The 18124-nt window shown below is 39.8% G+C and overlaps 1 protein-coding gene and 1 long non-coding RNA gene across 4 annotated transcripts; one reads left to right on the top strand and one right to left on the bottom strand.

Annotated features, from left to right (window-relative positions):
* The first annotated feature begins 1419 nt into the window (after window positions 1-1419).
* On the top strand, window positions 1420-17170 carry LOC148423266 (inhibin beta B chain-like). 2 transcript variants are annotated; one of them, XM_088415647.1, is made up of 3 exons: window positions 1420-2087; window positions 15953-16153; window positions 16241-17170. In XM_088415647.1, the coding sequence occupies exons 1-3, from the start codon at window positions 1712-1714 to the stop codon at window positions 16768-16770; spliced, it is 1107 nt and encodes a 368-aa protein (XP_088271773.1). In that variant the 5' UTR covers window positions 1420-1711; the 3' UTR covers window positions 16771-17170. The 2 variants fall into 2 exon arrangements, with proteins under 2 accessions (XP_088271773.1, XP_088271772.1); XM_088415646.1 differs by having other exon boundaries at window positions 15953-17170.
* On the bottom strand, window positions 2990-10394 carry LOC148423267 (uncharacterized). 2 transcript variants are annotated; one of them, XR_015865708.1, is made up of 6 exons: window positions 10231-10394; window positions 9926-10048; window positions 9418-9586; window positions 8885-8955; window positions 7486-8777; window positions 2990-3326 (listed from the first exon to the last, which is right to left on the bottom strand). It is a non-coding gene; the product is annotated as an uncharacterized LOC148423267 (long non-coding RNA). The 2 variants fall into 2 exon arrangements; XR_015865709.1 differs by having other exon boundaries at window positions 9926-10044.
* Window positions 17171-18124: the final 954 nt, after the last annotated feature.

The raw sequence follows: 18124 nt of genomic DNA, 5'->3' as shown, positions 1-18124 counted from the left end.
AGTATGGCCGTAAACGCTCGGAAATCTTCTAAGGGCAAGACTTTCAAAATGGAGAGGCTTCTTCTATTATGGATTAGAGAGAAGGAAATCGCCGGTGATATGTTCTAGTTTGAGAAAAGTTCCCGTTTAAGAAAATAAATAAATAAATTCTGCGGGTTGGTCTCTGCTCCCCTCCGCCTCCACCCAGCTCAAGTCACGTCGCCCCAAAGGTAAATGTCATTTTTCCTTTGTATATGTTACTTAATTTAACTGTACAGTAGATTATGTTACTCATTTTTAATATGTGTATAAAGTCGTGATGTTTTTACCTAAGGTTTTTGCACGCATTGCACGCATTCACTAATTAACATAGGTTTGGATTGCCCGTCATACGAGCAATTCGAGTTACAAGCATAGCCGCTGAACGGATTAAGTTCGTAACACGGGGGCCCACTGTATATATATATATATATATATATATATATATATATATATATATATATATATATATATATATATATATATATATATATATATAGTTACAATACAATGAAATTGTTATCCTGTTCACTTCCCCGAGCAGCAGATTACATTCCATAATTGAGTAATAAATAAATAGCAATAAGTAGAAATAAACAAAAAAACAGAGACAATGGTGCTAATAATGTAATGAAGATTATCATATATTATATATATATATATATATATAATATATATATATATATATATATATATATATATATATATATATATATATATATATATATGTGTGTGTGTGTGTGTGTGTGTGTGTGTGTGTGTGTGTGTGTGTGTGTGTGTGTGTGTGTGTGTGTGTGTGTGTTATAGCGTCCCTGGCTTTTTCACCATGAAATGAAAAGTGTAATGAGCCCGTATGAGCAGTAGGTGGTAATATGTGTCAAGAGGTAGCGCGCCTCAGGTTAAACAATGTTTATGCAGTTTTTTTGCAATGTAATGTACGCAATGTAAATTTATTCAAAAAAATATGAACAACAATAAATGCACACTGCAAATTGTGTAAATTGACCATATTTAATATATTAGAACGTCCTTTAATGCAGTGATTTTATTTTAAAAGTTTCACAAATGAATAATAGCGTGACTTTTTAACCCTCACAGAGCGTGTCCATTTGTGGGTAAGGCGCCCTCAACCTTTAGAGATAAGGGTGAGGAAAACTCTATGAAGGGAAACCAATATGAGCTACCGTAATAAAATCTTGTCAATTAAGTGGAGAAATCTTTGCGCTGAAACATAGTAGCCTGCTAATCCCTTGCGTCTAGTTGGTGGAAATTCCCACGTGGTTCCGACTCCTTAAAAAAAAAAAAAAAAACTTTAGAATTGTTTAACCCCATGCTATTATTGCAGAGCGGGAAAGGGGTCTGAGTCCGGATCATCTCGCGGGACAAAACCGTACAGGTCATCCACAGCGACGCACGGGGACACGGTGCAAGCGCGCAAATCGGGAGAAAACGAATCGTATTTGAGACTCAGCGTTTATTTTGGCCGGCGAACAAACTCATTTTTAGACAGCACGCTGAATGCTTGAGTTGGATAACTTCGCAATACTTGGAGGTTGTGAACTTTCTCATGAACTTTTGGACTCAGCGGCTGAGCACTCTCGCAAAGTCGCAGATTTATTTTAATTAACTGCGACTACTTAGTTGAATTATTTTTCGTTTTCTTAGCCAGGCCTTTTGCTTTGAATTTGTGAAAATGACTGCTGCCACTGTGATGTTGGTTGTTGCGTGCGCTTTTTCGGTGCGCTGCAGCTCAGTGAAAGAGACTCCGAGCTCGCCCGCTGAGTCTTGTGCGTCGTGCGACTTCAGGTCACCGGACCAGTCTCAGCACGTGAACCTTGACTTCTTGGAGGCGGTCAAGAGACACATATTAAACAGGTTGCAAATGAGGGAGAGACCCAACATCACCCATCCTATTCCCAAAGCTGCGATGGTGACAGCCCTGAGGAGGCTGCACGCCGGCAAAGTGCGAGACGACGGTCGAGTGGAGATTCCAAGTTTGGATGGACAAGCATCTTTCAAAAACGGTGCTCAAACGGAGACCTCGGAGATTATCAGCTTCGCAGAAACTGGTAGGCTTCAAATTTCCCATCGTTTTGGAATTAAATACACGATATTAGTTCTCAATATATTTTAGTTATTATTTGGCAAGCAACCTGTTATTGTTCAAACCTATTCTTTTTCTATCTATCTATCTATCTATCTATCTATCTATCTATCTATCTATCTATCTATCTATCTATCTATCTATCTATCCATCCATCCATCCATCCATCCATCCATCCATCCATCCATCCATCCATCCATCCATCCATCCATCTATTGTTTTTTTCTTTAATCTTTTTTAATTGTCCAAAGAGAACACCCTTTTCTGCCTTCTGCACACAGATCTGCAAGAAACACACTGTAAAAATGTTCACTGTGATTACAGTAAACTATTGAATAAGTTTTGCATTACATTCGCAGTAATGAGTACAGCATTTACAACAACATACTATAAGATCACAGCCGTGAGATTACAATGTGTTGCAAAAGCACAACTATACTTGTGAATTCACAGCAAACTATACTGTGATTATACATTTTATTACACGAGATTTACAACCTTTTGCACCACTTTTATATTGTGTTTACAGTAGCTTACCATGATTTTACAATATATACTGCAAAAGTCATGCTAACATTTTCCAGTAATTGTGAAAGTAATGCAACTGAAGAATCACGTACTGTGAATTTACATTTATTTTTCATAATACCACCAGCAACACACAACTCAGTCAATGGCATATGAAGCCAAATGACATTTTTATTCAAGAATTAATATTATTCTTCATAAATGCCAAACAGTCAAACACTGATGATTCCTTGTCAAATTTTCCAAAGCCATCTGAAAATGTAGAGAAAGTGCAGGAACTTGCCCTTCTATAGTTTTAAAATACAAATAAAAAGATGGGAAAAAGTAATGAACCTCAAAATGCTCACGCAACAGTGTTTAACAAGTTATAGAAACTTTTCTTTAATGTCATAAATTTAAAACTAATCTGGAGAATGAACTCCATGAAGCTGCATTAACCAATGCCATCCACTCTTGTAATGTTTGTAATTTTTCTTAGCAAAGTGCGGACACAAGATTTGATTCCTGTATGCTTCTTTGCATTTGAACTTTTCTTGAGGTTGATGCACAAGAAACACCAATGCCCTCCAGTCTTGTAATGTTTGTAATTTTTCTTAGCAAAGTGCTGACACAAGATTTGATTCCTGTATGCTTCTTTGCATTTGAACTTTTCTTGAGGTTGATGCACAAGAAGCACCTGTTGATAAAACAAGATAGTTTCAGTTTTCGATAAACGTGCTTATTGCAGGCAGCATTTATCTAGGAGTTCAAGGTTTTAGACTCAAAAACAGTCATTAAGTTGTAAGCTTGTACTATGATGTGAATTACATGATCCTTACTTGTGAATGAACTCCAGAATTGGCGATCGAGCGGCAGGGTATAGAAGTTTCAAGATATAACAGCAGCAGAATGAAGAAGCTACCCCATGTAGAGGCAAAGGGTGTGAACCCATTATGATAATTTTATCAACAGCTGCAAAACCACCCACAGGGCTTCATCATTTCACTTGTAAAAACAGAACATGTGCGATGAGCACTTTGATGTTTGTTTCAGATATAAAGTAACATATACATTCATATTATTATGGCACATAGACAGTCACACTTAGCGTGCCTACCTTTCCTTAATGGCCCAGGCCGTTGCAATTTTCTTGAATTGACGGCTGTCATGCAATAGGAATGATCTAAGCACCCTCATGACAAGGCAACAAAAGCCAGTCATGTGTTTTCTTGCTGAACATGCGGTGTCAATGATAAGAGAAGACAACTGAGCAAACAAAAGAAACTGCGCAAAATAATGCATGTGACATTTGAATTGTAAGCGGATGGGGTGAGTGTGGGTGGAAGGGTGTAGTTGTGATGATGCTTGAGGGAGATGGCGGGGGCGATATTGTTTGTGGGTGAGCCCATAATGCAATGTTGTAAAGCATGTTTTTGTCATTCTAAATGTCCACCAGGCTCCTTTCATTGTTCTTCTTCTATTTCATTTTTTTTTCTCTCTTTAGCCCCATTCTTTCTCACACCTTTGAGCTTTTATAAGGTATTGTACAGAAGAGCTGGCTTGGGTCCCTGCTCCCCGGTCCTTGTTTGCTTCTTGGCCAGTTGGCTCAAGATCTACAGACCACGTACTGCCAGCTGGGGCAGGGCTCAGATGCAAGGTCTGTCCAAAGCCAGGCAAAACTGCTTGAGTGAGGATCAGTTCTTTTCAGTTTGAGACAACGCAGATTGAGAAGTGAAGCATACCAATGTGCAAAATGCATGGTGACACATCATGTTGTATTGTTTTGTGTGGGTGGTGTTTAATTTCTCTTCTACTTCTCCACCGGTTCAAATGAGGTCTGGTTAATGTAAGAGGTCTACCTCTTCTTCCTCAACTGCTGTAGAAGGTGAGGAAGAAGAGGCAAGTCATAGAATGAGTCATCCCTAACATTTAATGGAAAGGTTTGGTTGAAGGGAAGCCAAGTTAAAAATCTTTACACGGTGTTCTATGTAGCCCCACTTGTCTAAACATCATACTCTGCTCAATAGTGTGTTTGTGAAATATGACATAAATTGCAAAATCCACTCGCTATCATATGAAAATGACATAGCTATTGATCAGTGCCCAGGTAACAACAAATCACGGAAACCTGTTTTCTTAATTTGGTCACATGATATTCGCAAGCTGACAATGTGATTGGTTGAACTCTGAACAACTATGATGTCATTTTCAGTCCAGAGCAAACGCCAAATTCACCAAGCTTAGATAGGTTGACTTTAGGACAAGACTCTCTCATGATGGAGGTGTCACATGTCACTCTAGGACTTGCTCCAGCCATTTTGCACAATCTTCCACCAGTATTTATGTTTCAGGCTTGGCCTTTGACTGTAGACTTTATGATCCGATACATAAATTCATGAACATTAATAAATGCATCCCTATTTCACTCTAACACGTTTTATAATTTGAAGCTGCGCCACCTGTATCATCTCTTCCTCTGCCTCTCCCCTCACTGAGTGCTGAGAAATCACAATTGAACAATGACAGCAATATGTACTTAAAACTACAGCACCATGGCCCCACCCTCGTCTCCCGTCCTGTTTTTTCTACCGGCCTTGAATAATATGTTGCTTCTCTACCAAGCTCGCCTGATTCTATGCCCCCTTCCCTCACCTGCACTACAGAGGCTTGTAGTGCAGGTAAGGACAAGCTGAAGCATCCGATTATACACATAAGCCCACCCAGGTGTCCTAACTGCTGAGCAACCTCACTCTGCTAGGTCAGGCAAGACATGTCAGGGCCAGTTCAAAATGGTTTTTTGGATGGATGGATGGGACCCTAAGTGACAAAAAAGTATTTTGTTTTGAAGGTTGGCTGTTGTGCTTCCAAAATTGAAGAAACCAATAGAAGTTTTCTTTGAAAATTAGGTAAATAATTCAGTAAATAATAAATAAAATACAGTAAATATCAAAATATCATAGATTAGAATAGAATAAAATGCCTCATTGTACACAACTAACCCTAACCCTACACATGTGTAGAATGAAAGTGGGATGACTGCTCAGATTGCATATATATATATATATATATATATATATATATATATATATATATATATATATATATATATATATATATATATATATATAGCTACTACACTATTTTGGTACATATTTTTAATATGTATGTTCAATTTTGCTGTTTTTCCCAGGGGTTCTAAATGCATTGGCTATTTAACATTGGTTTGGATTGCCCTTCAAACGGTGAATAATTCGCCTTACGAACCCAACTGCGGAACGAATTAATCTTGTAACACGGGGGCCCACTGTGTAATTAGTAAAAACATCAATTAAAAATTGGTATCAACATAGTAGTGAGTGCTACTTATATATAATATACATGCATACAATTAACTAACATCATAACCCTAACCCTATATATATATATATATATATATATATATATATATATATATATATATATATATATATATAGTCCAGTGTGGCTTATCTGTGTTTTTGTTTTTAACATTTTTTTTATTTTTTTGGGTTTGTTCGGGTTTTTTACTTTCATTTTTTTTTTTTTTGCTCTGCACCAGCAAGCAAATGTGTGTATATTTTCAAGGTGTTAGTTTATGTAACAACTATCAAACTGAAAAGATGTAAATCAATGGCTGTGCTCAAAAAGAGTTAAAACAATATACTCTTTTATGAAAAAAAAACATATATGTCTAAATTTAACAAGAGAAGGTAGAAATCTTTGGAAAAAATTGTGATGTGTAAATTTTATATTCAGTACACAGTATATGTTATTTTATTTAAGTATTTCTGATTGTATATGAATTATGTAAATTGTGTTAAGTTCACTAAAATAAACTATCAATAAAGGGAAGACAAAAAAACATGCTATTTAAGTCTTAATTTCGATTTTGAACTGCTATTTTAAATAACAGATATCATCCATGCATCCTTCCATGCATCCATTCATGCATCCATCCATCCATCCATCCATCCATCCATCCATCCATCCATCCATCCATCCATCCATCCATCCATCCATTTTCTATAAATATGTTGGGACTAAACATGCAGACACGTTCAGTCTGTTTAAGAGAGGATGTTGCTGTTGGCAAACAATTATAAAAAAAATAAATAACTAAAACAAAAAAACAAAAACAACTTTACCATCTTTCTTGCGGAAAGATCTGTGACAAAAATCAATTGTTTGCCCGTCTTTTTCTGCTGCGGCTTATATACCAGTGTGCCTTATAGTCCGGAAAATACGGTGTATGTGTGTGTGTGTTTGTAACCACTCATAATCGAACAAAGCTTTACCTTTCCGCCATTCTGAAACAAGTGAGGCCGACCAATAGCAGACCACCATCTCCATGAGGAGACACCGACCAATAGCAGACCACCGTCTCCGTGAGGAGACGCTGACCAATAGCAGACCAAAATTGTAGTCACGCATTGCATGGAAGCAGTTAGACGGCAATAGTAAATAAGTGCAATTACCTAAAAACGCCAGCAGATGGTGGCAATACAACACAAATACAACCAAGCCCCTAGGGTCATGACAGTGTTTTTAGTCGCATAATCGGGAAAATGTCATAAAGCGGGGATGAAAAAACTTTTTTCCACGTTGCAACATGAAAATAACGTAAATCAGGGACATTGTCCACTGTACAGTGAAACCTCAAGAGATGGTCCTTTCCCCTTCATTACTTAAAGCATATAAAAGAATTACAAAATGAATTAAAACAACATTAAACTTAAAATCTCAAAATTCCCATTTTATTTCAAACGCAACATTAGATCCTACTGTTCGTGAGTATGGCTGCTCCAATTTTATTGCACTTCTCGGGAACACTTACGTACATATTGCTGTCCGGGGAGACGGGGAAAGTCCCTCTTCCAGGGTCGGAGTTGTGCCCCAGGGTAGACGGCCCTCACACATTGGCTCCAATTGGACCCCGCAGCCGACAAAATGGGTAGTGAGAAGGGTCAATATTAGCTCTCACTTTTATTACATTCAAAATCAACAATATCAGCAATATATTGGGCACACTCCCGCCGCGACAACTTCCTCCCCCTTATTGCATGCGCCTCCTCCACAATCTCTCTCTCTCTCTCTCTCTCTCTCTCTAGCTTGACCAGTCACTCGCTCTCTAGTCACACCATTCACGCAACAGTATTGTAACATTTACCGTGTTGTTTTTGAAGCGCTTGGAATAATTCGTAATCTTCATAATATGACAAAAATCGTGATACAAATCATGATACTAACCCTCCAAAGTGGATTGATATAAAAAACAAAATCTTAAGAAAATAAGGCCCTACTGTACTGTACATCCTTGGCTCAGTTACGTATGCCATTATCCCGTTGAGCAGTTATGTGTGATTCCATTTTCTCAACAGAATATAATGAAGCACATTGTATCCGAGTGTAATCCTACTCACTGTATGCTTTTTTTCACCTCGTTTTTCTTTTTTGCAAAAGTTCTCGGGCTTTCTTGATGTCATCGAGGCAAGTAACATGCTTGGTGCTGATGGGGAGGTTAGCTTCATGTAATTCAGGGGGGCTGTTACAGCTGTTGCATATAAAAAGCTGTAGTTAAGTGGATTACTTAATGCGATCACCCACTAACTGCACTTGATGGCCAGCAGTACCGGGAGACCTGATATTTAATATTTTGCCTGGTTTGGTTGTGGCTGTGTGCACGGATAGACGGAAATAGGTGCATGAACAAGTCTTTAGCTTTACAGGAGAAAGAGGAGTGATAGACCATCTTTGGTGGTCACATGTTGACACTGAACAACATTAATCTGTTTGTAAACAAAGTCATTTAGACTCTTTAGGGCTTGAGAACTTGTGCCAATTTCCCCGAAATAGAAACCTTTCCAGATGCCTTTGAGCAAAATGAAAGACATAATTGAGCACTCATTGAATGTTTTTTTTTTTTTTTAATCCTCTTCGCCCATCATCACCTTTAGAGTTCTGGAATATCTTCTTCATACTCGTTTAGAATGTGGCTAGTGTCATGTAAATGGATTTTTTTTCCCCTCATCATGCATTTTGTTGGAAAGCCACATGCTTCAATGCGGGCTGCTGCATGGCTGTCTCAGTGCCTCACAGGGTGCTTTGTGCTGTCACTCTTGGGGTACTTGCACTGAAGGAGAAGGGAATGGGTGGGGTTCAGTGGGGTGCTAACAGTGAACTCAATGAACCCCCCAGGGGTCTTGGCCATGTCCATCATTGCAACACCTTTCCACTTACATCCTCACTCTTTCTGTTGACTTTCCCAGCTTGGAGCTCTTCAATCTCTTGCTCTTAGGCCCTGTCACTTACTATGAAGAAAAACATAGAGCCCGGAGCAGGAACCGTATCATTTAAAAAAACACAGACAAACTCAAGCTTTCTAAAATCACATTCATCATGCAAAATATGTAAATAATCAATGCATGTATTTAAACATCATCATACAATCATACCAACGCTCTACTGTAACCGCTTCACTAAATTCTTCACTCTCCTTAATATGCCAACGCCTGTTTTTGCACAGTTGTGCGTTTTTTATTGTCAAGTTAAGTTTGATTCCTCTCATACTTTGTGTGGGAAGTTGGGTACACTTCTTTCAGGCATTTGATGTACCCAACATTAATGTGAGGCTATATGAGCTTATTTATCAAGGCATGTAATGAAAAGTTTCTACAGTAGATTTGTATGACTGAAATTCATAAATCCAGATTTATCAAATGTATGGGCAGTTTTACACACACCAATAAGTAATGTGTGTCGATGAATCCTACCTGGTGTAATGTGCCACAGTTGAGCACATCTAGCCTCAACTGCAGTGAGAAACGCCACATTTTCACTACATGCTGTAGTGTAGAAATCCAGATGCATGGCAAAGAGGCCAAAGAGTATGTCAGAGCTCGACAATGACGTATTTGGTTAAGGTAGGAACAAATAAATACTCTGTTGGGGAAAAAAAAAATCATGACAGTATTTGCATACATTTTCACTCACAAGTCCAAACTGATAAATTCCATACTATCTGCAAGAATGTTTTCAAGCTTGATAAACAAGAACCCTGGTCTTTGGGCTTATTTCACATGATTCAGTAACTGTTCAGTAACTCAGAGATCAAGACAACTGCAATAACTGTCTTATTTGTAGCCTGTCTTTCAGCAGCTGCAAAGTAAAAAAAAGAATAAAATTCTGATCAAACTTAACCAAGTAAACCTTTAATGATCCCTCTAAAACAGGCTCACAATAAGATAACATGATGGTTGAACGTCATCTTCATTTTCTCACCTTGAGTCTACCTCCTGTTTTGAACAGCACCTGCAGCTGTGAGCACGGTTGTTGCTCACTAGATGGCTCCCTCATTCACAATACTTCGACAGTAGATGCATGGCCCAATTGTAAGTTTGCTATCTTAAGTTAATTCATGGAAAAAAAAAATCACTTTTGCTTTTATTGACATTCAAATGATTTTAGACCTAATAAACAGTATTATTCAATATTTAAATGAAGACAACTGAAATTGTCCAATGCTTACTTTGAAGTTATAAATGGTTTTATCAGTATAGCAGGTCATTCAGTAACTGAAGGCTCACCTGTCGCATCCCTCTCGGTCCGAGTCAAGTGTCGTGTCCTTGGTCAAGACACATCACCCTCTCTATCTCCAGTGGTTGGTCGGTGGGGCCGTAGGCACAATGTAGTAGCAGCATCTCCGTCAGCCTGTCCCACGGCAGCTGGCACCACAAAATGTTCCTTACCACCACTGGTGTGAGAGCATGAATAATGTATCATTTTAAAGTGTCTTTGAGTGTCTTGAAAAGCGCTATATAAAAAAATGATCCATCATGATAATCAACATAAAATGTAAACTGTCATTTAGTTTGTGTCCACAATCATAACCTGCAGAAACGGGCAGCATGGCTTGGTAGTAGAGTGGTCGTCTCCCAGCTGAGAGGCTGTGGGTTCGATCCCCCGACCATCAAGACCATGACCTTGAGCAAAACATTAAACCTCCAATTGCTCCTGATGCGTCATCAGTATGTAAATGACTATTGAGTATCCAAAGTAGAAAAGCGCTGTATAAGTGAAAAGTCCAAGTCTCGAATTTTTTTTGCATTTATATATATATATATATATATATATATATATATATATATATATATATATATATATATATATATATAAGAATAATCCAAATTTCACATCATTTGGCCTATTTTTCTGAACGGTAATAATAGTAATAATAATAGTAATCATAGTAATAATAAGAATAATCCACATCATATTAGTCCCATTTTTTTTAACAACAGGCTTTCTCATTTTCCCTGAATTCAATAATCAACAGTAATTTTCTGAACAATTTTTATTGTTTGCACCCATCCATTCATTTATTCATTTCCTTGAGCACTTATCTTCACAAGAGTCACAGCCGTAAACGTGAAACTGGTTGCCATTCAATTGCAGGGTACAGAAACAACATTTTAAACACGCATAAATACTTAAGGAAAAGTTTGAGTGTTCAATATTCTTACCATGCATCTTTTTGGTTGAATGTGGGAGGAAACGAGAGTACCCATAAAAACAACACAAATGTAAACCACAACATGTAACTTCCACACAAGTTGGCCAGCGACGGAGAACCTGAGGCCTCTGCACTGTGAGGTGGACATGTTTGTTAGAATTATTGTAAATGATTCTCCCATATTTGTTTTTTTGCATATTTTCCCATATTTGTTTTTTGGATGTTTTCTGTTGGAGTTGTTTGTGAAGAAGGTGTGAAGACATGACAGGTCTTCACAGCTGTAGAAAGGAAGCAGGCACGGCGACCTAACCAAAGGGCGAAACAGCCCAGGGTCACTCTTGATGTTCCTGGGAAAGTAGATAGCAGCATGAATACGTACCTAAATGCCCCACTATCACAAACTGATTGTTTACCTTATTGCCAAGCCTTTAAAGGCAGCGATTGCTTTGTAACTAGGGCCAACCCAAATGAATAAATCAGGAGCGGACAAGATGTGCAGTTTGGCTGGAAGGAGATCTGAGATGGTTCAGTTTCCAGTCCGCTCTGCTCACTGAAAAAAGCTAGTCGTCTTCTTCCTGGTGTGTTTATCAAATGTTCTAGGTTACATTAACCTAACAGTGCGTATTTGCGGCCAGGATCGCCTTGGTGCTGTTGTATATTGCATATAAATAATTTGTACAGAGCTCACCTAGGTTAGCAGGTAGGAGTGTACAGCAAAAATAAGGGATAACTGTTATATCTTTCACTCTTCTTTGTTACTTAACATAACAATGATACTCTGGACTATGACGTAGTGTGAACTCTTTATGAGCATACCATGTAGTCGTAACAAGCTGTATAACACAACCCTAAGCCAGGGTTCCCATCATGCACTGCATGACAAATACTTAACCATATTAACTTATTTTTTTATGGTAATTTAGGAATGGAGGTAGAATACCTCAAGACATGACTTTACACATGGGGATTTTTCTGCCCCGTGAACTTGGGTCAGTACTATTTCAACTAACTTTTTTTCCACAGTGTCTTTTACTGGTGACGGTTTCAGAAAATCAAAAGTGGCGTGCATATCTCTCTTGAACATCAAACTGGCAGGACATGTCTTTATGGTTGCATGTGGAGTGTTACTGTAGTTCAGCAGGAATTTGTGCAGTCTCTGATGCAATGTTCCTTGACCTTGTGGGACCTTTAATTCATGTTTCATTGTCAGTAAAAACGTTTCTGCAAGACTGTTGCAGGTTGGTGTGGAGCTGACTTAATGTGTTGCACTCCATTTCCTGTGAAACCAACTGAGGTCCATTGTCGGAGACTAACTGTGTAGGGGAGCCAAATATTTCTCCTAGTGTCTCGATGGTCCTCTCTGTGGTTGTTGACTTCATGGTAGCCACTTCAGTCCACTTGGTGAGTGCAGGACAGCGACAAGATACATTTTGTCCTCCAACGGACCTGCAAAGTCAACATCCACCCGTTGATATGGTTCCTATGGGAACTCCCAGGGGTGTAGAGGAGTCATGGATTGTTCTAGAAATTGTGATATTAGGAACAACTTTTAGCTATTTCCTCAATCTGTTTGTCCATGTTTGGCCACCAAATGTAGCTCCTCGCTATTTCCTTCATTCTCACTATTCCACTGTGTCCTGCATGAAGTTACTGTAACACTTTTGTTCGTAATGACATAGGTATAATGACTCACCTCCTCCATAGCAAACAACCAGTCTGAACAGATTGCTCCTCCCACCTCCCAAGGAAGGGCTTCATGTTTGAACATGTGCAGGGTGTCCCTTAATGATCAAGTCCATGACTGAAGACAACACAAGATCATTTCTCGTCCCCTTCTTCACTTGTGCAGCTGAAACGTGTGTTTTCCACCTCTGTGAAGTAGAAAATGTCTACAGTGTTCGAATTTGACTTCATGACAGGAAGCGGCAACATAGACAAGCCATCTGCATTGCAGTGAGAGTCTGCCTTACGATACCCGATGTCATATGAATGTCCTGAAAACAGCAAAGACAATCTCTGAAGTTGTGAGGTAGCGAGAGATGGTATTCCATTGTATGGTCCAAGGATGGTCATGAGTGGTTGATGGTCAGTCAAAAGTGTGAACTTCCGTCCATACAAGTACTGGTAAACTTCCTGTTACAGCTGAGCATAGTTAGCTTCTGCCTTGTTCAATGTCCAAGAAGCAAAAGCAATCGGTTTTTCCTCACCGCTAAGCTTGTAGAACAGGATTTAGCGTTACCTTAAAGTCTTCACAAGTCCAAAGCCCACCATGCTTTTTCAGTACAGGGACTGTGGATGTGGTCCATTCAGTTGTTGTTACAGGTTGCAAAACTCCATTTCTGACCAGCACCTCCAAATCAATTTCCACTTTGGGCCTAATGTTTACTTCGAGGTTGGAGACGCATCTGAACTTTTCATGCTGCCTAGCTCATCACGAAAAACCACATTGTGCTTTTCCAATATGGCCTGTAGCTGAGTTGAACCATGTGACATCTTCCTTACAACTTGCCAATCACACTCCCCATTATGGCTTGACAGTCTTTCTTGGAGACGTAAACTGATAGCTTCTGCAGTCTGGCCGTTGTACTGTGAAGTCACATATGTCAACCCTTTAATGGTGTCCAGTGTATGCCGTAAAGACAGTGTCTGAGGGTCGGAGTGGAAGGTGTTCCAATATCTTTGTATAAATTTTGTAAGATAGCAATGATGTCTAAATCCGGTGTCTATCTGCATTTTAAAATAATGTCCTTCCACCTTCAGTTTGGCCCAAAAGACTTCTGAGCCTTCATCCACATTCATTATTTGGACAATATTTATTGCAGTTGATGTTTCCTCTTCTGGAGAATTACACTCTATGTCCTCAGCGTGCTTGGTTGTGTGGACACTTCTGTTCATCTTGTTTTGCATCGTCACTTTTATGTCTGATCTTTGAGTCTTTGAGCCTTTTATTTATGAATGGCCGCTCCATGTGACCTTTTTTCCACAGTTATGGTAGTTCATCTCTTTACACCAATAGTCATTAACAAGGTGCTCCAACTTGCCGCATCGGAAACAGGGACCTTGCCCATTCAACACAGACAAAACCAAAGAACTGATTACTGACCTAAAGCGGCAGATGGAGGGACACACCACCACAAATCATTATTGGGACAGAAGTGAAGAGGACGAAAGGCTTCAAATTCGTCGGCACCTACAGCGAGGAGCTTACCTGGTCCCAGAACACTCGACAGATCATCAAGAAGTCCCAACAGAGACTGTACTGTACTTTGTGAGGAGATTGAAGAAATTTTGCATGCCAGCAAATATTCTCAACAATTTCTTCAGATGTACAATCCAAAGTATTCCTCCTCACATCACAGTCTGATGTGGCAACTGTACAGCACAAGAGATGAAGGCTCTCCAGCATTTGATCAGGACCTTACAACGCATATGGGGAGCAGCCTTCTTCTCACTGCCGGATATTTACCACACCAGAGTTCTACGAAGGACACAGACTCTCATCGGGGACTGGACTGTGGAATGTAGTCTGCTCGGGAAGTGAACAGAATAAGAATTTCATTGCGTAGTATTGCTGTGCATATGACGATAAGCACTCTTGAATCTTGAATCATTTTATCACTGTTGAGTTTATGTACTCTGGCTGTAGCATGCAGCTGTTGGGCTTCTTTTGAAACCATTTTTATCATCATGCTTATATTTATTGCTTTCTCCAGAGTCAAGTGAGCATTTTCTTCTGTGCTGCTCTATTTCTTAATCCACACACAAGCCAGTCTCCCAAAGTGTCACTTAAAGCATCTTTGAATTCACATTGTTCAGCTAACTTTCACAATCCTGCAACAAACATGGTGATAGACTCGACCACCTCACGGACCCGTCTGCAAAACCTGAATCTTTCTGCTATCATCAAAGGCTTGGGTGAAAAATGGTACTTCTACCATCTGACCACGTCGTCCACGGCAGCCATCATCTTGATGTATTCTTGAGCTGTTATTTCCTCCTGCATTGTTATTTCCCCCTAGATAGCACCTTGGATTCTCATTAGTCCACAGCCCTCCTCTTTTCACTTTGTGTACAGCCTCAGGACAAAAAAAAAAAAAGATAAAAAAGCTATATTGCAGAGAGACGCACTGTGAAGGTTTCCTGCAAGCCAAACAGATGAGTTGCCACATGCATTCCTTGGATGTCAACCGACTGCAGTACACATATTTTCTTACACTCATGTCCTCCTGTTTGGTCAGCTACAGGCGCCACTCAAGTCCGACATATAAGGGCCTTTACTCCAAGGGCAACTCCACCCCATTGTGCTCCCAAACTACACCCGAGGTGTGGAAACAGGAAGGGATAAGAATACAGTTACTGTACAGTAATGGTTTAATAATTTAAGATTTAAGTGAAATGTGTAATGCAGTAATCTTTCTCTCAAATATGTAAAGAATAAATACTTTTCACATTTGAAAAAATAAAATACCCACATACATATGCATGAAAACTTCTGGGGGTGGGGTGGAAGGCGGGGGGTTCCTATGTTGCGGATTTTACTTTTCGCAGGGAGTTTTACATCTCCAATATTCGCGAAAAAAAGAGAACTGTCAGTGCAGAACTCATTGCATAATAAAATTAAATACTGACAATGTCCAGGAGGCTTTAAGGAATCTGTGACATTGCATAGAGTCTGTGAATAAAACAGGATCTGTTCTCATTTAAAATTTGTGAATTTTGAACCACAATATTGACAGATTTCAATCATTTATCATGTTTACACTGATTTTGTTTTCCTTTTTACTCTCTCCCCGCAGATGAGTATATATCGTCCAGTCTTTTCTTCCTCATCTCCAATGAAGGCAACCAGAACCTGTATGTGTCACAGGCAAACTTGTGGCTCTTCTTCCGGGTGTTGCCGGCTGTTCCTGAGAAAGGCCTCCGAAGGAAGGTGACAGTCAAGATCCACTACCAGGAAGTTGGGGTTGTGAGCAGTGTAGAAGGAATGCCAGGAGGAGGTGGAAGAGGGGTTACGGGGAGTTTGGCCCCAGTGGAGAAGCGTGTTGAGCTGAAACGCAGCGGTTGGTATACCTTCCCCCTCTTAGAGGCAGTGCGGGCAGTGTTTGGCAAAGGCAGCCGTCGACAAGACCTGGTGGTTCACTGCGAGGGATGTGAGACCGCTGGAGTGGCTCCAGTGCTGGTGGACCCGGGTGACCCATCCCATCGGCCGTTCCTGGTAGTCCGTGCGAGACAATTGGATGAAAAGCATCACATTCGCAAGCGGGGGCTGGAGTGTGACGGCACTAGTGGGGGCCTATGCTGCCGGCAGCAGTTTTACATTGACTTCCGTCTTATTGGCTGGAATGACTGGATTATTGCACCTGCGGGCTATTATGGCAACTATTGCGAGGGAAGTTGCCCAGCTTACATGGCTGGCGTGCCAGGGTCGGCTTCATCCTTCCACACAGCAGTAGTAAACCAGTACCGCATGAGAGGAATTAGCCCAGGTTCGGTCAACTCCTGCTGCATCCCTACCAAACTGAGTACTATGTCTATGCTCTATTTTGATGATGAGTATAACATTGTCAAGAGAGATGTGCCCAACATGATTGTGGAGGAGTGTGGCTGTGCTTGAGTTAGTTCACTTTGGCTCGTAATTCTTCTTTGAACGATCAGCAAGTCATTTTGTACAAACAGGACATTATGTACAGTATACATATACAGTACAAAAAATCTATTGCAAATCTATTGCGTGTAGACATATGTGCAGGCGAGACGCACTGTCACATAATATAGTATCAAATTGTGCAGTGTGTTCATATGAGTGTATGTATTTATCGGACTGAGTGGGAGGAAAAGGGAATGAAAATCACCAAATGGTAAGTTTGTTCTAATTGCCATTTTTAATATAACACAAAGCCTCACAACACCAACTGAAAGCAGCATTTGAGGAAAGTGACATGATCAGTCAATGACATTAGTTCCCTGACTCCACATCTTGTCTCTTGACTCTCAGTTAGGAGTTAAAGCACATGGCAGAGGTTATATATATATATATATATATATATATATATATATATATATATATATATATATACAGTATATATATATATATATATATATATATATATATATATATATATATATATATATATATATATACACACACACACACACACACACACACACACACAAGCACTTCACTAGCAAGGCAACAGACAGTCTCATTGTCCTCTGGTGGAATCAGACAAGCAGTCAGTGCTTTATGTCCACACAGGATTATTCCCTCAGCACTGCGGCAGCAAAAGAAAGTCAACCATGGAGCTTCCGTTGTATTTATCACTGTTAATTGCAGGTGTTGAACCTCAGCTGCCCGCCCATGAAGAATACTGCAGGCCTTGTAATGATGACATGACCTGGATAGTCAAATCTCAGAAGTGCACTTCAGTTGTGCACTGGGACAGAACTCATTCCTTCTGCCCGTTTTCTGCCCATTAACGCTTTGTAGAAGTCGGGACATGAATTCAGAGACATGAGTTTTAGTGGGTTGTCACAGTGCAGTGCAGCACTTGAGGAAACTGAGGCCTTGTCTACACGTAACCGGAGTTCTTGCAAAATGGCAGTAAATGTCTTCGTTTGCCCTAGTGCCCTGGTTATATGTGGCCGGGCTTTTTTTTTTGTTTTCATCAAAACAAAATCTTTTAAAACGCCCGGCCAAGGTGGAGATTTGCCCAAGCCTCCGGTTTCATGGTTGCATGTAAACAGTTTAAACTGGAGATTTGCTTCACAGTGCCACTCCTTTTCCCGCCAAAGACGCAGATACTGGTGATGTCAGAGGCTGAAGTCCTTTCTGATTGGACACGTCAAAGGCGGAAGTTCTTTCTGATTGGACAAAATTTGGCGACACTACTACTGCCTAGCGACTTGGCATTATTGTAAGTGAATGAAACCGCACTGTGCTGGATTCATATAAACGTGATTTTTTTTTT

Source organism: Hippichthys cyanospilos, chromosome 5, assembly GCF_059441005.1.
Source record: "Hippichthys cyanospilos isolate Australia breed blue-spotted pipefish chromosome 5, RoL_Hcya_1.0, whole genome shotgun sequence".
NCBI classification, from domain to species: Eukaryota; Metazoa; Chordata; class Actinopteri; order Syngnathiformes; family Syngnathidae; genus Hippichthys; species Hippichthys cyanospilos.
The sequence above is the reverse complement of the archived record's forward strand: the minus strand, read 5'-3'. Positions and strand labels throughout refer to the sequence as shown.